The sequence below is a fragment of the Clinocottus analis genome, unplaced genomic scaffold (assembly GCF_023055335.1).
Source record: "Clinocottus analis isolate CAN_PGR_092001 unplaced genomic scaffold, fCliAna1.0.p SCAF_2, whole genome shotgun sequence".
Lineage (NCBI taxonomy): Eukaryota > Metazoa > Chordata > Actinopteri > Perciformes > Cottidae > Clinocottus > Clinocottus analis.
This window is the reverse complement of record NW_027175931.1, coordinates 5,920,930-5,944,413: the sequence shown is the minus strand read 5'-3', so window position 1 is coordinate 5,944,413 and position 23,484 is coordinate 5,920,930. Positions and strand designations below refer to the sequence as shown.

General features: G+C 41.0%; 5 protein-coding genes across 5 annotated transcripts; 1 reads left to right on the top strand and 4 right to left on the bottom strand.

The window, feature by feature from the left end:
- Positions 1 to 1,098: 1,098 nt before the first annotated feature.
- Positions 1,099 to 2,319, bottom strand: foxg1c (forkhead box G1c). The gene has a single exon (XM_068585758.1). The coding sequence runs from the start codon at positions 2,317 to 2,319 to the stop codon at positions 1,099 to 1,101; it is 1,221 nt and encodes a 406-aa protein (XP_068441859.1).
- A 2,467-nt stretch (positions 2,320 to 4,786) lies between these two features.
- pglyrp5 (peptidoglycan recognition protein 5) lies at positions 4,787 to 6,016 on the bottom strand. Its single transcript, XM_068585119.1, has 4 exons — positions 6,003 to 6,016; positions 5,682 to 5,877; positions 5,422 to 5,540; positions 4,787 to 5,276 (listed from the first exon to the last, which is right to left on the bottom strand). Exons 1-4 carry the CDS (start codon positions 6,013 to 6,015, stop codon positions 5,101 to 5,103), a joined length of 504 nt encoding a protein of 167 aa, XP_068441220.1. The 5' UTR covers position 6,016; the 3' UTR covers positions 4,787 to 5,100.
- A 446-nt stretch (positions 6,017 to 6,462) lies between these two features.
- polr2i (RNA polymerase II subunit I) lies at positions 6,463 to 8,856 on the bottom strand. The gene is made up of 6 exons (XM_068585120.1): positions 8,707 to 8,856; positions 8,523 to 8,577; positions 8,123 to 8,196; positions 7,586 to 7,660; positions 6,989 to 7,040; positions 6,463 to 6,802 (listed from the first exon to the last, which is right to left on the bottom strand). Exons 1-6 carry the CDS (start codon positions 8,766 to 8,768, stop codon positions 6,740 to 6,742), a joined length of 381 nt encoding a protein of 126 aa, XP_068441221.1. The 5' UTR covers positions 8,769 to 8,856; the 3' UTR covers positions 6,463 to 6,739.
- A 1,273-nt stretch (positions 8,857 to 10,129) lies between these two features.
- On the bottom strand, positions 10,130 to 11,011 carry LOC137790100 (complement C1q tumor necrosis factor-related protein 5-like). The gene is made up of 2 exons (XM_068584053.1): positions 10,963 to 11,011; positions 10,130 to 10,526 (listed from the first exon to the last, which is right to left on the bottom strand). The coding sequence occupies exons 1-2, from the start codon at positions 11,003 to 11,005 to the stop codon at positions 10,132 to 10,134; spliced, it is 438 nt and encodes a 145-aa protein (XP_068440154.1). The 5' UTR covers positions 11,006 to 11,011; the 3' UTR covers positions 10,130 to 10,131.
- A 5,729-nt stretch (positions 11,012 to 16,740) lies between these two features.
- On the top strand, positions 16,741 to 22,349 carry lbhl (LBH regulator of WNT signaling pathway, like). The gene is made up of 5 exons (XM_068585891.1): positions 16,741 to 16,780; positions 16,949 to 17,129; positions 20,456 to 20,528; positions 20,874 to 21,174; positions 22,170 to 22,349. The coding sequence occupies exons 1-5, from the start codon at positions 16,741 to 16,743 to the stop codon at positions 22,238 to 22,240; spliced, it is 666 nt and encodes a 221-aa protein (XP_068441992.1). The 3' UTR covers positions 22,241 to 22,349.
- Positions 22,350 to 23,484: the final 1,135 nt, after the last annotated feature.

Sequence of the window (23,484 nt, the reverse complement as noted above, 5' to 3'; positions counted from 1 at the left end):
AGACCAGAGCATGTCCATAAAGAGGCCTCCTTCCCGCAACTTCACAAATTATTTCAAATAATTGAATCAGTCCATCGTCCTTGCTGTGTGGGCTCCAATCTCCAGAGTGAACCATTTAATAACAGCACAAATAAGTACAATCAACAACAGAATAGCTTTTAATGAGGTGAAAAGAAAACACAATTAGAAATGCATTATTTATCGTTTAATTACATAGGCTAATTAAAATAGTAATGCCTTTTTTAAATTCAAAGTTGAAGACAATAAATGCCTTGAATTTAAAAGTGTATTTTTTCACTTAATGTATACTTTTATTATATTTCAGAACGAGTTCATCTCAGTGGAATACATATATTGGTATTTGATTTTTAATAAGTTTGCTGGAACTAAATCAGTACTTCATTAATAGTCTCGGTCAACATGCTGCTATAATAAAAAAAAGACATTATGATCATTTTGTTTTTAATTGAATTTATTTCTAAAATGACATTTTATGCTATTTTGTTGGTAAATTCAGATGATGACATTAGGCCTAAAATTGTGACATGCGCGCCAACTTCACTCCATTTCTTTACTGTCAAGAGCATATATGTGGAAATAGTGAACGATAAAGTGGACAGCATGGTTTTTTAAACAGTGATATAGTTGCAGTTAACAGTTGCAGACCAAGTGACAATGTATTACATACAACAACAAAAAAAGTTTAATATCACTGGCCGATTTTAAAATATCAAACCAATGCGCAAATGCATATTTATTTTTTTTACACAATTTTGGAAATGGCTTGTGTGCAAAGAAGCTTTTGTTAGAACGTGAGACTCTGACTCGTGAGCTAATTAGTGTTAATTTGACACAAACGGCACAACACACATTGTGGTGATGAAGTGAATCAATACAGTACACACACATTTCAATCAAGATACCTGTCCCTGTAATACAACGACATTCATGGAGAAATATTCCGGGATATATTTCATGAACCAGGCTTTTCATAAACTCAAAAACTTACAATCTACAGATAGACTTTTGCCTCTTAATGGCCAACGTCGTGAATCTAAACACACACATCTTTAAAACATGGACCTTATAACTGTTACTCTATTTTTCTAGATTCCAAGACGAAGGGGGGCTTGAACTGGCTTGAGTGCAGTAATTTGGAAAGTCATTACAGAACCCCCCGTGGTCTGAATAGCCGTTCTTGGATAGGATTTGTCCCGCAGACGTCTTGGAAGAGGCGCACTCCTCTTGGCACGGACTAAAAGTCGCGGCACAAGGTATCTGGTGAGAGTAAAAGTAGCTGGCCTGCCCGGATATCATGTTAAAAGAGTACGGATCCGACAGCGGCAGGGTGCATGCAGGGATGGAGGTGGAGAAAGCGGCGCAGGCGGTGCCAATCTGATGGCGTCGGGATTGCGCGCAACTGAGCCCGATGTAAGACATCTCCTGGTGCGTCTGGACGAACCGGTCGGCGTCTGCGGCACTTGTTGCACTCAATCGGGACCGCTGTGAAACCATCGACGTGGCGTGGTTTGGGAAGCGAGGGTGCGCGCTCAGATAAGTCCCTGCGCCAAGGTGAGTGCGCACTGGCGCTTGGAGAGGCAGAAACGGCGGCACCGGCCAGTAAAATGACCCCGCTGCGGCCAAGGTCACGCTGGTTGCAGTGCCGGAGGACATCAGACGACCTCCTCCTCTTTTTAGTGCAAGCTTGGCTCTGGAGCCAGCTGCGACCCTGCGCCGGAGTTTCCCCGATGTGCCGCCGATGAAGACGTCCTCACTGCAGGGGTCCAGCATCCAGTAGTTGCCTTTGCCCGGGTCGTCATAGTGGCGCGGCACTTTCACGAAACACTTATTCAGACTCAAGTTGTGCCTGATGGAATTTTGCCACCCTTGTCTGTTCTGCCGGTAGTATGGGAAGTTGTGCATGATGAACTCATAGATGCCGTTGAGGGTGAGCCTTCGTTCCGCGCTCTGGCGGATCGCCATCATGATGAGCGCGTTATAACTAAAAGGAGGTTTCTCGGGTTTTACGCTTTCTTCTGCTCCGCTGCTTTTCTTTGAGTCGCCATTATTTCCTTCTCGTTTTCCGTTTGAAGGATTTGATTTGATTTCTGCTTTGGGGCGCAGTTTGAGGGTTTCGCACTTCTTTCCTTTGCTAGAGTTTGACTCTTCACTGGGGTTCTCTGGATGTGCCGAGCGCAGTTTCTGCGACGGAGAAGGAGACTCCGCGTCCCCCATCGCTCCATCTCGTCTCAACAACAGGCTGCTGATGCTGAATGAGGACTTGTGGATAAAACGCTCCGAAGTTTTCAAGTCCTCCATCCTGTCCTAGAAGGTGCAAGTCACAAGTAAAATCCTCAGAGGCGTCCTGCTGAGCGGAGCAGAGTGCGTCACTGAACCCACAGAGCGAAGATGCGCTGGTTCAAAGTGGTGAAGAGCCAAAGACGCACTTGCGCCGGACAGCGGGACAACTAATGCGCATGATCACCGCAGCTCAGAGTTACCTTTTAGAAAGTAGAGCATTATCACTTTGACGGGAGGGGGGACGTGCCAAAAGACGTTTGAACCCGGAATGAAAAGCTGTCAATCTGTGTGACTGATCGGTGAACTCTTGGGTTTAATTATATCACATCCGTGACTCATGAAACTCAACCCTCCCACACGCGCCCTGCCCTCTGGGCGGACCTCGTCGCTCCCTCGTCTTGTCTCTTCTTCTCTGCATGCGCACCTTCGCTGACACCACACTCGGCCAAAATGCCGAGAAGTATAATTAAGTAAGAAGTATAAGCCCCAACAATCATGTCGATAATAAACCGAAACCAACCGAACAGAAGCATGTTGGGTATTTTTTTGGTTGCGAATATTGGGCACGGTGATTCCACTTTGCTTGTTATTGCGAAATTAGAACGTGTCTCAATGTTGGGAAACACATAAGAAAAAGCATCCGCGAGCAGCTTTTATTTTGAAATCACTTGGGTTACACCCCCAATAAACTTTTCTAATATGTTTTAATAGTGGTTTTCAAAAAGAATGCAGGCCACGTGGACTCATGATTAAAACGATTGAAAGAAAGAAGAGAGCGAGAGAGAGACAGAGAGAGAGAGAGAGAGAGAGAGAGAGAGAGAGAGAGAGAGAGAGAGAGAGAGAGAGAGAGAGACATGTATTAAGCCAATGATACATCCTCCCATTAAGCATGTTAGGATAGCAAGCATTGTCTTCCTGAAGGGGCAGTTGATACAACAATAAATAAATAAAAAGCTCATGGCTCAGTGCACTAAAGTACACGTTACACTCAGGTGTCAAGAGGACAACACTCCAGCCTATACCTGCATGATTGATCTCATAAAGGATCCAGGCAGGGAGTGCAACATGGCCTGGAGGAGCTCTGTGTTGTACAGTGCCGTCTGTATGTGTGCCATGGCCTATCATGGGTCTCACACATTTATTTTCACCTGAAGCGTTTGAACACACTGGATTTGCTCCCTAATGCAGAAGCAAAATGTTTCACTTTCAATCAACAGTGAGACAGTGGAGACAAGAAATAAAGTGTTGCTTTAGACTGGGAGGAGCTCCTCCATACCTTACATGTAAATCCTTCGGTGCATTTCCATTGATAACTTTGTCAAGTGTCCTGCTGCTTATAAGTCATTATACTCAAATTGATGAGACAAGCTTTTCACTCATTTGGTTCTTTAAAAAAATGCTAGTAAAGGACAGCACATGCTCTGAAAGAGGCAGAGGCAATAAAAAGAGAAGATTCTGAGAATTTCTGGTGAATTAAAAAAGGCCATTTTGATTAACATATTTTTTTTTTAAAGATCCCTTTTATTGAAAAATGTAGATTACTTTCCGAGTGCTCACAGAAGCAATCTGGCCATTTATTTACATATAAAACAAAAACAAAAAAGAAAAGAGCTAATCAACATTAAGTAAACAAGGACGTATCTAAAAACATCACCCATAACGCATCCTGACCAACATATATATATATATATATATATATATATATATATATATATATATATATATATATATATATATATATATATATATGGCCACCAGTATCATGCTTACACTTCAAATACCACTTCTATTAAGATAATGATTATTCTAATCAGGCAACTGTTACGATGAGTCTTTTACGGTGCCAGACATCAGACATCCCGACTGGAGCTCCACATTTAATCTGTTTCTATTGTACCTTCTCTGAGTCTATTTGATAGGGACCTCCCTCCCTAATCCCTGCTTTGCACAAGTGAGCACTTGTTGGGAATGTTTCAGGCACGGCAGAAAGTGCACATTGTTGTCTCAACACTTGTAATCCCCTCGGTTCTTCTTCTCCGTTTAATATTTGATTTCATGTCTTTGGTTGTTTACAGTGATTTTGCAGTGGCACCCTGAGGACATTTGCAAGAAAATACGATGCTTCCAAAGACAAATTTGCAGGCCCACAGTTAAGTGTTGTGTATTTTATTATTATCTGAACTAATTCTGTTTAGAGGACTCCCATGACCCAAATAGTGAAACCCAAGCAGCAAGTACTCTGTGGCTAATGGGGCCCTCTGTGGGGGAGGATGAGCTAAAAGAGAAATCATCACACGAGTAAAATGAAATGAATCAAATAGTCAGAATGTTGCTGATAATGTGGTATTTATTAATACAATATCAGTACAGGGTTAAATCCATGTGAATGATAACGTTATGATGTATATAGTATTAGAAAGTAAAATGCATTGCCAAACATTAATATTGCACTTAATTAACTCAAATGTAGAATGGTAATAAATTGAAAGAACTTTTATTTAAAAAAAAAAAAGAGCTACTATGAGAATTGTTCAACATTGAAGTGCATTGGCTTTAATGCATTTGGCCCTAAAGGCCTCACCCCGTATGATGGCTCCCTCTACTGGAGGAGAAAGTCTCACAGGCTGTGAAACCTGCAGGACACAAACCTTCCCTCAGATCAGAGAACAGCTCTGATTTAAAATGTAAAAGATTAGTTTTCAAGATATTAACTTCTGTTCATTCCAAATCTGTTATTTTTAAAAAAAATTGAACCGTTTGTCATCAAAGCGAGGGAACCACCCAGATTTGCAGTGAGCGTTACGGGCAACCCTTCAGCTGTGGCAGAGCAGCATACAGTTTACCTCCTGGACATTCAGTTTGTCCCAGATCACGGTGCCCAAACACCGTGAACTTTGCGTCTAGATAGTCGTCACAAACTCCAGACTGCAGCAGCCGTTTGACAGACGACATGGCCTCTGCGCTCGGGGTGTCAACTGAAATTAAAAGATGATGCATTATCATATCGGACTACATAACACCATTCTGAAGGTCCTTATGATATTACGTCGACATGTGATGTGCTCTTATTGTCGCAAATAACCCGCCCCTCCCTCCAAAAAAGCTAATAAGTGCACTTACCAGTGAAATTTCCCATGAAGGCAATCCCCACTGAGTCATGATTGTGGCCTTTGGCATGAGCACCTACCACACCCCAGCCGCGGCCCTCATACACTGTACCGTCTGCTCCGACAAGAAAACTGAAACACACAGAAAGGATAGTACAACGTTGAAAAGTTGCAGGAACTTACTTGAAAGGATACATAACTAAATCCCCTCCAGTGCACCTACATCCTACATCGACAATATTAACATCCCTCGAAAAATGACAAACTAGTCACTTATATCCGATGTCATCGAAGTCCTTCTCTCTCATATGGGTCCTCTGGATGCTGAGAAGGCGGCTATGGCACTCGTTCTCGTCTTTGCATCTTTGGAGGGCGGTGTGGTGTATGACCACTTTCTTGACAGAGCACTTCAAGGTCTCCTTACTTTTAGGGGCAGCGGCTCCCCACTGCTGCCTTAAAACAATGCTCGCTGAAAAGAAATAAAAATAATCAAAAGTATAATCACAATCATGACTTTGTTGATGCCATAAAATGTAAATAGCAGTGATAATTGAAACCAGACTTTCAAATGTAAAATATGTGGTTCTGTCTTACCTGTTTGGGCCATATCTCCGTACACAAATGCCTTTGAATGCGGCGGGCTGTGCTGCTGCCTTATGAAGGTGCCTGTCTCAGGAGGTGTGGTCACGGGAAGTACACCTTCCTCAATCTTCCATGTGGATGTATCATCAAACAAGTTATGTGCCAATTGAGAAATAATCTAGTTCCCAAACAGGCATTGTGGAATATACGCAGTTGAAAAATAAGGAAGTGAATTATTCTATACAATATACCACATTTAGACAGGAAACCTGTGGCCTTTCCTTCACCACAAACAAGGCATGGCTGCGTCATGTGAAGTTGTAGGGAGAAAACCAGTAGTACCAGTTCGGACGTGTGTATGTGTTTACACTGGGAGGAAACGAGGAGTGGTATAATCCCATGAAGTGCCGATGCTGCCAAAATCATGTGTGTGTCTGCTAATGTAATAATATTCATTAAATACTCAGAGACATTTAAAACAACTGGTTCTTTTAATCTAACAAAACACATTTGAAAATGACAACTGCTATAAAAAAAGAAAGATTAATACATTATATTCACAAGATGGTGTCTGACCAACTGCAAGCAATCAAACAGAGATCATTTCAGGGTCTACAAAAATCAGCAGCTCTGCTGTTTGACAAAAAAATGCACAGTAGTAGTCAAGAAAGAACTCCATCTGAGCTGCAGCTTTGTATGAACGGCGATACTGTCGAGGAAGATGTTAGACCTCGTCATCATCACTGGCTTTACTCTGTCCATCTGTGTCCACAGTGAGGGGCCGTGCAGACGTAGTACAGTCTCATAGCGTCCTGTCAGGAGAAACATATTCAAATATCAGATCTCCTATTCAGTTTATAAAAAACAAGAAAAGATGTATTGACAACAGGAAAAGGTGTTTCCACACCGACCACAAAAAGCTAGTAAACTTTTTCCAAAACAAACCACATTAAAACTACAGGTCATTCATTGTGTGTTGAAAAGACAACGTCCTTTACCTCAGCCTTCATACTGTGCGACTGGAAGAACACTGCTTCCTTGTGACCGCATCTGGGGTGTGGACATAGTTAGAGAACATGGTTAGAGATATATTATGCTTAATGTCACAATGCCTCATTACACAATCATGAGTCAAGTCCAAAGGGACGGTTACCGGCCCAGTTCAAGATGGGAAAGTGCTGACGTGAAAATGTTGCTGCTTAAGAGAGTCGATCATCCAGCATGGCACATTTACAGAATTATTCTCAGAACATGGCCGGTGAAAAAGTACAAAATTTGCAGTAAATATTCAGAATAGAGCGAGAATGAGGACTTGAATGTGTTACTCTGTTTCTGTAGTGTGATAGTTTGTTTGTACATTAGGCATGATGAAGTTTATAAAAGCTTGTTGCATTGAATTTTCCAACGTAGGAGACAAGTTTTCGCCCTCTGGTGGAAAAAGAAAAATGCAAAAAAAGAAGAACCGCGAAAACCAAGCTGGCTTTCTGTGCAGGAAACTGAATGTTACACTGCATTAACAACACAATATATTCACTTCAAACAAGAAGAAGATATGAACAGTTAGGGGGCTCCATGTTAACTATGGGAAAACTTACTTGGGACAGGGGTGGTCCTCTGTCCTTGGAAGTGTTGGATCCTGAGATACATCAGCAATGATTTGTGTCAACTCACTGGGGAAGGAGAAAAGAGAGCAAGATACATGACTTCCCAACAATTAGCCCTTAATTTACATGCAAAAATAGTATGCAATATAATGTTTTAGTATGTTGGGCATTACACATGTTGCCCTATTACAAATGTTTAGCCTTAGCCTAGCGTCACTTAAAATGTATTTAAACCATTGTAAAAGTCTGAGAGTGCACAATTAAAATCGAGGGACTCTCCTGAACTGACTTTAGGAAGATTTAACTTGATGTGTAAGACTATTTTTGCGTAGGTTAAGGGGTAAAAAGATGTAGTGGATGAACAACAACAACAACTCAATATTTTAAGCCTATTTCTCACAGACTGTGCTTTATTAAATCTGTAACAACACCCAGAGGTGATGTCACAGGGTGCAACATGCACCTACAAATCAATTTCTAAGTAATTCATGTGTAATTCATGTAGCCCCTGTGTTTCCTTTTACTTACTCAACCTCGTGGGTGATCTTGTTGACATAGATGCAGCTGTTGTCCGCTTCTTGTTGGTAGTCACAGTTCCTGCACTGTGTGTTGAGTTCAATAAAAAAGACAACGCATCATTATCATTATTATTATATAGTAATGCTTTCCTGCATCCAGCTCTGTAAAAGTAACAAGAACCCGATCACAGGACTGAGGTTTCTAGTCTGTATCTGCATACATGCATGCATAATATCAAGATTACAATTATTGATCCGTGTTTTCATGCATTGCACTCAGACACAAACTGCTGCAGTAGACAAAGTTTGTAGCTTTTAATGTTTTTTTTAACATGGTCAACCACGAATAAGCTCCTGCTGTTACCCAGCTCGTGCCTCTATGGGACCTGAGCTTTGAACCAGACTCTTACCGCATAGAGCAGGATACGGTTCTCCTTGTCTTCTTTCGGGTACAACATGTTGTTACTGGAAAACAGACTTCAATTTAGTGGTATCCCGTAAATGTATTTTCTCATTAAAACAACGTTGTGTCAACGTGCGTCTAGCTATTTAGCTCGCGTTACTTTTATATCCTCCATTTGGACGCAAACTCACCATTCTTGACAAAACCGTATCCCAACAAATCCTGGTTCGTATGCTCCAGTTTCTAAATCCATTGGGGTAAAAACTGTAAGTTGAAGCTAAACGTGACAAATAATAAATGCGACGCTCTTTCGGATCCTTCACTTCTTCCAACGCCGCTTCCTTCCACTCGTTTGAAAACAGACCGTCTGCGCATGCGCGAGATATCAACTATATGAAGATTTCCGAGACAGCGCCACCAGGTGTTGTGGAAGTCCGACACAAGACGCTTTGAGGCGCGCTTATATCCTATTTGAGTAGTACTACTCCCTAACATATTGTTAAATAACGGTCTTTGCATTTGATTATTGTTTATTTCAGTGTAAAAATAGTCTACATGCATTTATATAAATATCAAAATATAAGTACATTTCTCTGTTGTTACAACATGAATCCATTTAATTTAGTGTTTAGAAATACACGCTACTCTCTCAAAGATCAAATTAAAAAAAAATACAAAGATCAAATTGTTAAGGGGGAACAGGACCATGGTAGGCAGGACTCAAAAGCAGACAACACTGCGAGGTAGTTTGTTGCAAAAAAAACAAAAAACAAAGTCTTTACTCCAAAACACAAAACAGCTTCAAGAAGGCTTCCTCAGCCAAACACTCATAACATCAAAAGACAGGGTAGACACAGTCTAAATACACAGGGGAACGAGACACAGGTGCAAACAATGAGGGCGGGGCTTGCAATCACACATGAGGCTGGCACGCTAGGGGGAAGGAGTCTGAAACGAGAGAAGGTGAGTGACAGCCAACACAACAAAAACAGACAGTGAACACAAAACTACCCAGGCCTGGATGTAACACAAATGCACAAGTGCACTTAATTATTACATTAACTTTGTTCAAAGCTTTTTTATTTTTTTTTTATCACAGTTGAGAAGGTCCAACAAATAACTCTGAGCTACTAAGATGCGGCACACCTGTTCACATACATGTATGTGAACAGGTGTGCCCACAGGTCAACCTGTTCACAAAAAGATACCGTACCAAAGGTATGGAACCCACCTGTATCATGCACTGCTAGGAAGCTTGCTTTCGCACGGTAGGATGCTGTTCATTCGCCGGTTACAAAATCAATATGCATTGTGGGAGTTGTAGTCTATGGCCAGTGTACACTAAAGCAGCATAGACTGAAATTTCAAAACGATCATATGCCTTTCAAGCTGTCGCGGGCCACATAAAATGACGCGGCGGGCCTTGAGTTTGACACCTATGCAATAGACTATTAAACATATGACTAGTAAGTAGAACATTACAACCCAAAGCTAATTTCCGTAAGAAACTGAATTTATTGATGTAAAACCACAAGGAAACATTCATTCTGAATCTGATTCTCATGCATTTAATGTCTTGGGAGAAGTTTGTATCGGATGTTTTTTAATAACGTCTTTCAACCCAAACGAAAACCAGCAAAAACGGTGTCATTATCTACAGTTGCAATGATATCGTTTCTGCCAGGCCCCCAGTTATTCACAAAGACCTCGTCCTTTTTGGACAGTTTGATCACACTGCTCACGCTGGCCACTTGGCTACACTTATCGGGCAGAGAGGTGTGATACAGAGACACTACTTTCTCTCCATTTTTGAAGATAGCGCACTGTCCGCGTCCATACACGGTCATGTGCACAGTGAAGTAATAGAAGCCGTCCAGGGGGCAGGAGAAGACGCCTGTGTCGGGACTGTAGCCTCCTCCCTCGTTGACCAGCACGGTGGTCAGCTTCAGGGCTCCAGAGTAACAGGGGTGGCTTTCATCGACATTCAGCTTGGCTGTGAAAGCTACAAGGCCTATATGGGAGACATCATGATAATCAGAGCAAGGAATTAATATTGTTGTAATGCCTCGTTTGTGTCCGTCAAGCAACAGGCAACCAACAAACTCAATCTTTGTGAGGGGAAATGTTGTTCACAGTCAACACAAAATCAGTTCAGGACAGTATTAACGTGATTAAGTGTGGGCTTGGACATTATGTTTAATATAACGAATAGCTAGTACAGTTAATTTTGACTATTGATAACTAGTTGTACACAAAACATTTGAGGTGGTGTACCCCAATTTAAAGAATTGCATGTTAATGGGATAATAATTCTCACAAAGCCACCAATCAATTGATTCCATAACAGAGGTGAATCTAGTTATGGCAAAGATATCAACATGATGCATGATGCTATGAAAAGTTGGCACATATTGGTGTTATGGCATAATATGCAAAGGTTTTTTGACCTGATGGAGGAACACTGTCTCCGCGACCCGGTATATACGCCATGACTGAAATGTCTGATAAAAAACAACAAGACTTAAATGAGTGCACTATTTTTATGGTTCCAACATAATATCAGTGATTTATGTGTAGACTTGCAACATAAAATAGAATGGTAGTTATACACAAGATTATGATAAGCATCTAACGTAAAAAATGTTTAAATTGGGATTTTGCTCATGTCTTTAAAAAATGATTAAATGTATTTCAAAACCAATAGATAATCCAGATATGATCATCAGAATAAGGGTTGGCTGAAGTGAGGACATGTGACTGATGTAGTATATAAATTACTTAGCAATAAAAAAACATATTTTCTTATTTCAGCAACAAGTAAAATGTTTCTCTCCCCATCTCAATTTCTCTCACCAAAACAAATGCATGCTAACACTCCAAGGCAAACTCTATGTGAATTATTTGCAAATCCTTTCAAATCTAAATATATTTTTGCAAATTCTGGTATCAAGCCCTTTATACAATCTAACTTAGGAGCAAAGAACTTCTTACCGGTTGCTGTCTTGCACGGAAGTGCTGCGAATGTTACATAGACAAGCAGAGAAGCAGAAGTTGTTTGTCTGGTTTCCTGTTACAACCTTTTCACTCTGCTGGAAAATTACAAGGAATCTTTGTGTAAATGTTTGTTCATTTCAAAATGAAGGATACATCCTTGCTTAATAGTTCTATAAATACAAAGCAACATAAATTGAGAAATGCAGGCAGTCTGAGTAAGTGTATAAGACAGCTCAAATTAAAAAAGAAGAACTTATCTTCCAGGTGCAGTTTCGCGTTGAAAAAAAGTGCATTGCATAGCAATACAGGCCGATTCATGCAGCGCATAAAGCAGAAGGAACATGCCATAAAAAGGATAGAAATATATAATGATTGGTGATTCTGTGTGTTTTTTTTTTTGGATAAAGTAAATTCCAGCATTGAGCAATGACCAAGAAAAACAATATTCTGATGCTTCAAATTCTTGTCAATCTGCGTGTTGTGGGATAATTGCAGAACTGGATGAGTCAGATAGTATACAAAAAAAGCTGCATTCATGTCTGTTTTACTTCTGTTAGCACTGAAACCCACCTGTGACAGAATCAGAAAAAGATGAACAACTTTTAATCCTTGCCCCGCGTTAATCTGTGCAGTTTGGTGATTGCAGATTCTAATTATATGATATATAACATAATGCACCTTGTGAAGTATAGAATCAACAAGAGGCTAAAAGAGAAGCACGTTCACCAGTTTATTAATCCACACATGATATTTTTTATTTCATTTCAGACCAGCATCATTTGACATTTGAAATAAGGAGCTCTTATATCATGACTTGCTGTGTGACGAAGAGGATAACATACGACGATGACAGCTTTATCGTAATTGAAACCCAGTGAAGATAGTATCATTATCCTCCGTTGCAAAGATGTCATGTCGACCCACACCCCATGCATGGATCCAGACCTCGTCTCTCTGAGACAGTTTGACCACGCTGCTGATACTGGCCACTTGGCTACTGTTATAACTGAGCTGATCGGGCTCATTGGTGTGATACAGCGACACTACTTTCTCTCCATTCTTATATATAGCGCACTGTCCGCGTCCATATACTGTCATGTGCAACGTGAAGTGATAGAGGCCGTCCAGGGGGCAGGTGAAGACGCCCGTGTCAGGACTGTAGCCTCCGCCCTCGTTGACCACCACGGTGGCAAACTTCAGGGCTCCAGATTCTTTTGGGTAACTGTCACTCACAGTCAGCTTGGCGGTGAAGGCCACTGGTCTGCCTATCGAGGGCCAAGACAGACATGGGGTTCAAACATGAAAGAACATCATGATTTATGCACGACGTACAGGATTTATACATTTTTAAAAAGCATTTACCAAGTGTTGAAGACTTGTCATATGCCATGGCTGTAAAAAAGACCAAAAACAAACATGTGAATAAACTTTAATTTGTGAGTTCATCAATCATATCCTACAGTACAACAAGTCATAGTCTAATGTGTATTTTTTTAGATCCTCTTTAGAAGATTCATTTGCAAAATATGATACAAATATCACAAATCTGTATATGCAACAAAGAGATCCGTACCTGTTGCTGCCTTACAGAAGAATGTTTTTTTTTTTTTCATCAGCTGGAAAATAACTAGACGCAGGTGAGGTTGTTTTTCTGGTTGTCAGACTGTCTTATGCTGAGGCAACATGCTCAGACGTTAAGCAACAATTCCAATTCTAAAACCAATATATTAGAGCATAACTTTATTCCAGGAAGTTTAGTGTAACCATAAAGTAATAACAGAATATTTATGTGGTGGGTTTGCCATTGAGGAAGGAAGAGAGTGGCAATAGTGCAAAGATTAGAACTATAGAGCTGGCACACGACAACAACAGCAGAATCTGCAGGTCAAAGTGACAACTAAAGACTTCAATATGCTATAAATACTGTCCAGTGGTGGATGTTTTTGCACGCTATTTGTGGGTGACTAAGTTGAGTAAAAGTGAAAGACGACACTTGGCAGTGGCAGCTAGGAGGAACAAGTTTCATCCGCTGTCAAATTCTTCACACTCTTCTTGCTCGTCCTCAGTAATAATAGACTTACTGTTTACAAAGGAGGAGCTGGCTGAACGTATTCACAAACATGCATTTTACATAACCGGAATTGTTTGTTAAAGTATGTGTATGTAATCCGTCACTGACCATGAAACTACATGAAGTATATCACTCAATAATAAAATCATGACAAAATGAAATCAATAGTAAACATCTGAAACACAACAAATGGCGGGATAACAGAGAATTAGTGAGTAGACCTAATCCAGAAGGGAGATTACAAGCAGAATTAAAAAACAAACACAGCCATGTTCTCACAAACTGGTGATCAGTTGAAATGCCTCTTTTCTTTGCTACATTTTTTCGATTTTTGTTTTTTCAAAATGCTCTGGCCAATGTAAGTATTGTTTGTTACACAAGTAGTGCATGTTCAACAGGTTATGTATTGTTGCATGAGTCTTTACCTTATCTTTGTGCACGCCTGAGACAAATGAGCATCTCATAAATAATATAACAATACATACATTGTTAAATGTTAAAGAAATGGCATGACAATTCAAAGTAATGTTTGGACGCATTGACACAGATCCAATTTATACGTGAACTCTTAAATATGAAACATTTTTGTAAATACATGATGTAGGAATTGAAAATACCCAAAAATGTACAAAACATATGAACCAAGTTCATAATGGATAGTAAAAACAATTTATTAGAATCAGTTGAAGCTCAGTTATCCAGTAAATTAGAACAAATTTATAATCACCAAGCTGGAAAACACATTTCAGGAAGATCTCAAGCACCTCTCTATCTGTCACAATTACCCTAAATGAAACCCGACAAAAACGGTATCGTTATCTTCCGTTGCAATGATCTCATGCCGACCATGACCCCACAAATTCACCCACACCGTGTCTCCCTCGGTCAGCTGCACCGTGCTGCTGGTGCTGGCCACCTGGCTGCATTTATCCGGGAGACTAGTGTGATACACCGAAGTCAAACTCTCTCCGTTCTTATATATGGCGCACTGAGCCCGTCCGCACACGGACATGTGCACAGTGAAGAGGTAAAGGCCCTCCAGAGGGCAGGTGAAGATGCCCGTGTCGGGATTGTAGCCGTCTCCCTCATTGACCAGCACGTCCACAAGCTTCAGGACACCCGAGTGGTAGGGCGTGCTGTGAGCGACGTTCAGCTTGGCCGTGAAGGCGACTACTCTTCCTGTAGTGGGGTCAGCGAAGCACATATGAACACAGATATTTGCTGCTCAAGTCTGTAGCAAGTGGATTATTTATTATGAACAGGGGCTTACTTGGTGGTGGGATGTCAGGAACAAGGCTCTTTCCTTTTTTTGGTTCTTCTGGATTAGGATTGGCTAAAACAGCGACACACTGAGCCGTGAAATTCATGATCAATCAATACCTGTACTGTCTTGAAAAAGTGGAATAAAGCAGACCCTGAACAGAATAGAAACGTGTTTACCAGGTTCATCAGAGCTGTCACGCGCTCTGCACACACTGCACAGACTCCCCATGACTAACGATGAAATGGCCTGATGCACTTCTGTCCAAAAGAAAAGAAATGGTTGCAATGTGCAGATATATGTTTTTTCAAATTATTTTACAGTCAATTTAGCTTTTTACATTCTGTAAAAGTGCATTTGGACTGCAAAAGCTTAAAAATGATAATTCCTGTTTAGGAGACTTCCCACATACATTAGGAATAGTTTTTTTGAATTTTTTATAGTCATGTAAAGTAGTTAAGGAGAATAACAGGGAACAACAACACATATTTAGCTGTGACGGCTATGTTCTTGCCACAATAGTTAAAATAGTTAAATTTAAATATACTGACCACATATACTATAGGAATTACTTTTAAGGGACTAGACTTTAACATGAATAAGTGGAGAGTTCCTTACCGGCTTCTGCCTCTGAAAAGAGTGGTTGCTGAACATTTTTTGACGGAGGCGAAGGCGTGTGCAGTTTTTCTGGTTTGCAGAGCGCTGCTCTTTAATAAAGCTTGGAGGCGTTTGAAAAGCATTTTCGTATCTTATCAAATTCACCATCAATTTATTTGGTAGTATGCATCAATCGGTCTGAATAGATTTTTCATGTGCATGGCAGAAGAGGGCAGAACAGGGCATACAGATGCAAACCTTTTCTCGTAACTTGTATCTGCCCTTCCTCACCTGCCCACTAGCCGCTGCCACTGAGCCTCCTGCTTCAGCTGAGCAAGTCACACATCGCTGCAACTAATCTGCAGTGAGCACTTTACTGTCTGTGAAGACTCAGTCCATTTTTATTTCGTGCAATTTGAATATGCAAACACGTGTCCATTTCATGCAAATTCAAACTATTTGCAGGAAATTAATGATCTTCTTAATTTCAAATAGTGACTTCCCAAACATGTATAGCAGAATATGCTATCTATATATGAATATATATGAATATATATATATATATATATATATATATTTGTGTATGTATATATTTTTTTCCGTCACTTCTGCAGGAGCAGGACGCTCTTTGTCCTGCACTAGCTCCACCACCTTGTTATTTATATAGCCTTCTGACTTAGCCTACAGAGGGGATTACACACGACTGTTAGCACTCTGCCTGTTAGCCATGGTTGGAGCTGGTTATATATGTCTATATATAGATATATATATATCTACCCCCCCCCACCCCCCCACCTGGCCTCCCCAATCCTGAGCCTTTGATCCCTGGGCTAATTCCATGAATCGTCCAAATCTAAATCCACTGATGGAGCAACGGCACACGCAGTTAGGAACAGAGAGAGAGAGAGAGAGAGAGAGAGAGAGAGAGAGAGAGGGAGAGGGAGAGGGAGAGGGAGAGAGGGAGAGGGAGGGAGGGAGAGAGAGAGAGAGAGATCGGGTGGGGAAGAAATAGAAAGGAGCTCATATCAATCCTTGTCCATTTTGTGAGCATTTATGCCCCCCCCCCCCCCCCCGTGTTAATTTAGCTTTCATCAATAGTGGGGTCATGTGCCATCTGCGTGCCCTTTATATGTTTCTCTACAGATGCACCAGCTACCCGGTGTGCCAACTCATCAAAGGAGACCGTCAAGCTTGGCTGACGTCACCCATCCAGCCTCTGTAATCGAAAGAGACGTTAATCCTGCTCCTCTCCAAAGCCTGGCAGTTGGGTGGGGTGGGACAGGCAGGGATATTGAGCGAGACATGAGGAAGGAAGTTGGATACGGGGGACACAGGAACGCATGTAGGCTTTGGGATAGCAGACAGACTCAGCACGGAGCTGTTCAAGTGAGACAGGTGCTGTCTTAACTGAAAAAGGAAATCAGGCCCACAACCGCGTCCTGATCCTCTGCTTAACTTCCGGGACATCTGAGGGTTCGGGACGCCCCCCCCCCCCCTCCCCGCTATCCAGGCTTCGCCCTGGAGGCCAAAAGCCTGGCTGAGGCCTCCACGGAGGGGGAATGCTGTGGGGGCTGCTCACCTCCTCCGGCGCCCCCTCGAGTGTCACCTGTACTCATTGTGGAGGAGACAGGCTTCACCACAGTGAGGCTGTGCCAAGATGGAGAAGACATCTGCCTGACCGCAAGTGAGGGGTAAGAAGATGCTGACATTTGTGTTTGTGTGTCTTTCAGGCACAAATAGTAATCAAATTAGCAAGATCTATTTGTTTTTCCCAGGTGGAAGCCCCCTTAATGTACTCCACATGACCCTTTACCTAATTACAACGAAAGTTCGCTCTTGATGCAGGCGAACTGTAAAATGTGTATCTTCTGAGATCAAGTCAAACAGAAAGGTCGTACACAGTCGACTTGAAGCTTGGTCACTGCGAGCTAAACACTCAACAAAGTCACGACTGTTTGCTGTCCTGGCTCCTCGATAGTTGAAAGAGCTCCCCATTGACATCCGGACGGCAGAAAGTGTCTACATCTTCCGTCGCAAACTAAAAGCACATCTTTTTTCGCCGACACCTTGATTAAGGAAGGTAGCGCAGTAGTAGCACTTTAGTAGCACTTAAATGTCTCTTACTGATAAACTGTAATTTGACTTTATTGAAGAAATTGTACCTTCCTTATTCTTGTGGTTCTGAGTTTGTACTCACGGTTGAATGCACTTATTGTGAGTCGCTTTGGATAAAAGTAATGTAATATTGACTAATCAGATTTCATCACAAGGTTTATTTAGTAGCTGTTCTGTGGCTTTTGCTAATCATGTAATCAACAGCTTGAGAAGTTTACTCAGCTGATTAAACTAGACACTTACATTTCTTTCTACTTTGCTATCTAGTTTATTATGACTAATCTCTTACTTCTGCCACAATTTCCTCTTTCTGGTCACAATAATCTCAGTGTGGCATGTAGAGGCATGTATTCAGATCATTGGGCTTGTAGTCATTCATAAATGTAAATTAAAGCCATTTTCAATCATTTAAACTGAACATTTCAGATGTCTTCTCATTTCATTAAACTATATATATTCCCTTCAACCATTTCTAAATTATAACTAATTTTTTTATTTAAAAAAAAAAATAGTTTTTGCACATTTTTCAAAAATAGTGTGACTGCATGTTTGAACCTGTGGACTGATTGTTGACTGAGCTGAAACGTGCAGGTGTTTAGAGGAAGTGTATATGAGGGAGATTACATGGAGGTTAAGCTTCTTCATCATAATAGCTGAAAGTTTCCATCACAGGTGGCACACACACACAGCTTAGTGTGACACAGTTGTCAGCAGCATAATATCAGAAATTGAATTGTAGGGCTGCGCACATTCACAAGTGGGTCAAAAATGATAGCATCCTCCCAAAGCTGATCCTATTTAGACGAGAACAGGGCGTCCTCGTTTTGGCTATTGTGGAAACTGGCTTAGTGTTTTCTTCATTTGTCACATCATACAATGAACTTAAGGATGTTGACGGAGACACTGAGCCTGAAATGTGTCACATTAAGGCCGTCAGAAAGAAAAATCAGGATTGTGAGAAAGAGAGAGAGTTAAATCAGTTGATGCAATTTTTGAATTTCTAACTTGTTTAAACGTAATGTACTACTAAAGCTAAACTAAAGCACATGCTTCTCACACATGGCAGACACGCGTGTGTACCTGCATATAAACAAATTAAAGAATGAACCCTAATGAGGTACAAACGCTGTAAATCTTAACACGATTAGCAGTTGTCCGCCCGGCGACAGCAGCTTATTGAGACACTTTGGCACAGAAGTGTGTTGAGGTAAACGCGGATGTTAGCATGCTAACGTGCACCCAATGATAAGCGAGTGTTTAGCGCGTTATCAAGCTAACATTTTCCACATATTGATGTTTAGAACAACATAGTTTTGACCTGTAAATACATTACATTACAAACCACCATTTGTCATTCATTCTGCATAATTATCTGATGACGACCTTTATAATTCTGAGCCAGCTGTGACAGTTGAAAGCTAAAAGCTAATTAATATCTTATCTCCTCTCATTCACATGATTAACAAGCCATGCTTTGATTTTTACTCCGGGTTTATCGTGTGCAGCGTATACTAGCTAGTACATACGGATATATCATTAATCTGCCGTACATCTACCTTCTACTGAGTGACATCCTGCTGTTCTCTACCAAAAACACTATTTCCAGGAAGAAAATAGTTGTGATAGATGTGACTAATACTGCTCTGAGCAAATACCAAAAACTACCCGACACAGGGTCTAAAAACAGAAAGATTGGAGATTAGATCTGTCTCTGCAATGACATTTCATTAAAGAGTAAGCAAGATTTAACAGATTGTGTCATTTGCCTCTGAAAGACAGCGAACCATGATTGGTACTTATAGCGGCCGGACAGACAGTAAGACACAGTGAGAGAAAAGGAGAGAGGGAGCAGGAGAGGGGGATAAAAAGAGGATTCAGAAAGATCCTCAGTCTTAATCCCTCGTCGGCTTTTCTGGAGACCATAAACAGATTTGAGGATGAATGTGGACACAGCCTCATGCATGTAACTGAAACAAGTGACTACTTTACAGATACTGAAGGCTGTGGACCTAACATACAATCTGATGAAGGGGAAACGCTTGGGCCTCTAAAGGAAACAGAGGTCGCTTTGATGTTCGGTGAAAAAAGTGGCTGACAGATGACATGAAGTTCTCCGAAAGCTTCCGCTTCTTAGGCTCACGGACATTTATAAGAGCGGAGAGAGCAAAAACTGCCGGCATCCGTGTAAGAAAGCAAAATATGAGCGACAGAGGACATAATCCATTTTTGTATCAAACCCTATTTGCACTAATCTGAAGTATGAGTGTGTTCCAAATGTGTGTGTGTGTGTGCGTGTTAGGAGACTCACACACAGTCACATAATACATATATTCAGACCGGCTTTGGCCAGTGACATGCTGGACAGAAAATCTCTGACCAATCAAAAGCCTGATGTCGGATATACTGCGATACTGTAATTCAGCTATTATGGGCAGGGATGTTGTTTCATAGAAAACCGGATGGATTGATGTCATCCGGTGCCTCTCACAGACCAACTGTCCAACTGTGGACCTCTGCTGTGCGGTGGGAGGAGAGTCAGATAGACATGTAAGAGTGAGAGAAACAAGGCCATGTGAGCAGTTTGTTGGCTGAATTCCTCTTGGCAGTTGTCCAGTTAGCTGTCAGTCACTGCAGATTTATGGGGTTTATTGTATTATTCTACGAGGAAAAGATCTTTCACTCGAAAAAAACAATTTGATTTTTGTGGGTTTTTTTTTTTACGAGAATAACAATTAGAATGAGATCTTTTCCATAAAACTACGAGGGAGCTTTGTTTCTAAAAGAAAAGGCAGGCCTCATGTTGGCAAAGGGAGGAGAACGTCTCCACAGTGAGGACGGCAGTCGATCCCTTTACAGTGGATGTTTGTCTCTAGTCTCTGTCATGGCGTTGTTTCCTCTGCAGATTCATGGAGGAGATGAGTGGGGATCCAAACTGTGAAGATATGCAAAGGAAGGACCAGCGATTACCATTCCAGGTACGTTGCACCATCAAACTGTAACACAACAATGGCTGCAGCATGTCACAGTAGTGGCACAAATGCTGCTAAAAAAGAGAGAGTTAAAACCCATGAGACACAATTAGTACAGGAACTCTATGGTCCAGTATTGTGTATGTGTGTGTGAGATATAAATTGATGGATATATACTTTATTAATCCCCAAGGGGAAATTTGAGATATAATAAGTTTACTATGAAAGTGGTCAAAACTGATTTAAAAACTATTAAAAGAAACGCAGTATCCATGTATTTTGCTGTAAACTAAACTTTCGATTGGGCTTTTCTGCTCAACTCTCAGTAAGCTCTCTCGCCTTTTCCTCCAGATCTTCCCAGACCCCGTTGAGGTTGTCCTGGACCCGGAGACCACCTTTCACCGGCTGGACCTCGACCACGTGAAGGAGCGTCTGCCCTCCATCGTTGTGGAGCCCACGGAGGTGAACGAGGTGGAGAGCGGAGAGCTGCGCTGGCCTCCGGAGAACATGGACATGGAGGAAGACGAGGAGGACCTGTTCTTGGAGCAGTGCATCCCCCCTGCCAACATTGCGGACTGGGGAGAAGAGGAGGAGGAGGAGGAAGAGGAGACCTCTGTTATACTGAACGAGCAGCATGGCTTGACACTCATTGGTGAGTTGGACACGTTCATCCTACTCTTTACACTCCTCTGATGATTAGAAACATCTTTTCAGACATCCTAATGCTCTGCTGCGATTCCCCTAGTTTGGTAGAACATAACAACTTTTAAAAGCCTTAAGAAGAATTCATGAATATAAAAAACCTGAATAAGCCACTGTGGTTTTGGTTTCCTGCCTCATTTGACAATATGTTTTTAATGGAAAAAACAACCAAATATCACACAGAGTCAGCACTTATGCCTCCATGCTTCTCTAATTTTTGGTGGGCGAATGTGTGTGTGTGTGTGTGTGTGGGAGTGAACTACTACCCGAACTTTCTGCTGACAAAATCATATTTCATGGTCAATACAAACAAATAAGTAGCAGTGCATTACAGGAGACTATCACAGAGTCATCACTTCCAGGGCAATTTGTTTCTCTCATTTTGGGTGGAAAAATGTGTGACTATTTTATATTATCATATATATTTCATCTTATTTTATATACGCCTAGCAACAGCCTAAAAACAACAACCCAAATACCTTATGAAATAAATAAAATTCACGCAACTGTCAAAAGATTTAACAAATCACAAGTCTCATAGCCAACAAGAACATATTAATTTTCTTTAAACATCAGATTATCCGATAGATCTCATTCCCAGCAGATCTAACGTTGCTTGGGAAAGTAATATTTTAAAGCTAATGAATTTAAAAACACATCAGGTAGACTCTTCAAGCGTTTCCTTATTGCCTTTATTATTATTTTTAAATTCACTTAGGTTACATCGACAAAAAAAGAGAAAAATAAGCCGGGCTAACTTTGTGTTCCAGTTTCCTAGTTTCAAGAATACATTTTTTTTCTGTTAGTTTTCATATGTTCTCAATGCTGATCGCAGTGGCCGTGAATCTGGGGTGTACACTATTTTGTGCACCGTGCAGAATACCAAAAGTGTGACATGAATGGTTTTAAAGCAAAAGATAAACACAGTGTACTTTCCCCCTGCAGACCTTCAGTCAGATGCATTTAGAGATGACACCCCCACCCTTCCACCGAGCAGCGCTCCGGCCCTCAACTGACTTAACCTCGGAGACCCAGTGAGGAAACATCCTGCTGGCAACAACTATGACAACACAACCCAGAGTTTGACGGTCACGGATGATGCGGGGATTGAACTGAGAGCCAATGTTGATGAAGCGGAAAACCCAAGTAATCACAATATGTTTTAGATGTCAAACACCGGTAAACAGCATCACGCCGACTCTGACATTTGTGTTCACATAAATATGAATACACATGCATGCCTGTGGGCATGAGAACAGAGACACAAATACACAAACACACATTCTCATACACGCAAAAGTCAGCTTGCTGACGTCGGCGGAAGAGATTTGAGCAGGACTGTGTTTGCGGTTTTTTTTTTGTATCTAATTCTAAGTAAAACTTTTGCTGACATTGTATCTTTATGTTTCGTTTCCTTTATTGTTTCCTTATTTTTAAGGGCTCACTGATGTCATTCGGCTAACAGAGAACTTCCTGCTATGAAAACCAATTTTCTTTAGTTTGTGCTTTGTTCATTTATACTTCATCTCTGTACCTTATTAAACATATTTGTCATAGTCATCAGTTTGACCCCAGAGGTGGCTTTTGAGGACATTTACCTCGTTTTAGCTTCGGTATAATATTTATTAGGCGCTGCTCTAGATCCACTTGCTGCTGACCTGAATCTGTGGAGCATTTCGAGATGACCACATCCAGATGTTACATTATTTGTCACCATTCGTTACATGGGTGACAAATGCTGACTAATGTAGGAATTAGAAATTCCCATAATGTTACCAAAATCCCTCTCATAGACTTTGTTTCTTTCGGGCTGACAGGAGTTTGTTGTCGGCCATGTTGAACCAAACAAAGGCAGCTCGAGTTGTTTTTTAGTAACAGTTGTAGACGCCATTGAGAATGTAGTCGTGTTATAATTCTCTCATTTGTGTTTAGGCTGATTTGTGAATAACTTGTATATAATTTGTTGTGTTATTGTACAATGATAAATATGAGTTTGTCAATAAAGTATTTTGTCCCACTGATGCGTAAACTTATTTTTGGTTTCTGGGAGTTTTTAACATTTAACTAGAACATTTTACCTCATAAATCCACAAATATGTTTTAATCTAAAATACAAAATGACATGTGAAATGTGAAAATTATTATTACTATTAAATGTGATAACTATCAACAAATTCTTTCAGACTGAATTATGTTTGCTTTTGTGCCAGTCAATCCAAAGTGGATACGTTCTTCTGAAGTGGAACAACAGCAGAACAAG

What these genes read in the sequence shown, in the direction of transcription:
- foxg1c (XM_068585758.1), bottom strand. Translation starts at nt 2,319, where the DNA reads ATGGAGGACTTGAAAACTTCGGAGCGTTTTATCCACAAGTCCTCATTC.
- pglyrp5 (XM_068585119.1), bottom strand. An exon ending in TTCGATGACATCGGATATAA is followed by an intron (nt 5,541 to 5,681) that starts GTGACTAGTTTG and finishes TGTGTGTTTCAG; the next exon opens with TTTTCTTGTCGGAGCAGACG. An exon ending in CTTCATGGGAAATTTCACTG is followed by an intron (nt 5,277 to 5,421) that starts GTAAGTGCACTT and finishes TTTTAATTTCAG; the next exon opens with TTGACACCCCGAGCGCAGAG.
- polr2i (XM_068585120.1), bottom strand. Translation starts at nt 8,768, where the DNA reads ATGGATTTAGAAACTGGAGCATACGAACCAGGATTTGTTGGGATACGG. An exon ending in ATACGGTTTTGTCAAGAATG is followed by an intron (nt 8,578 to 8,706) that starts GTGAGTTTGCGT and finishes TCTGTTTTCCAG; the next exon opens with TAACAACATGTTGTACCCGA. An exon ending in AAGATCACCCACGAGGTTGA is followed by an intron (nt 7,661 to 8,122) that starts GTAAGTAAAAGG and finishes CTCCTTCCCCAG; the next exon opens with TGAGTTGACACAAATCATTG.
- LOC137790100 (XM_068584053.1), bottom strand. Translation starts at nt 11,005, where the DNA reads ATGGCGTATATACCGGGTCGCGGAGACAGTGTTCCTCCATCAG. An exon ending in AGACAGTGTTCCTCCATCAG is followed by an intron (nt 10,527 to 10,962) that starts GTCAAAAAACCT and finishes TCTCCCATATAG; the next exon opens with GCCTTGTAGCTTTCACAGCC.
- lbhl (XM_068585891.1), top strand. Translation starts at nt 16,741, where the DNA reads ATGAGGAAGGAAGTTGGATACGGGGGACACAGGAACGCAT. An exon ending in CGGGGGACACAGGAACGCAT is followed by an intron (nt 16,781 to 16,948) that starts GTAGGCTTTGGG and finishes CCCGCTATCCAG; the next exon opens with GCTTCGCCCTGGAGGCCAAA. An exon ending in ACCAGCGATTACCATTCCAG is followed by an intron (nt 20,529 to 20,873) that starts GTACGTTGCACC and finishes CTTTTCCTCCAG; the next exon opens with ATCTTCCCAGACCCCGTTGA.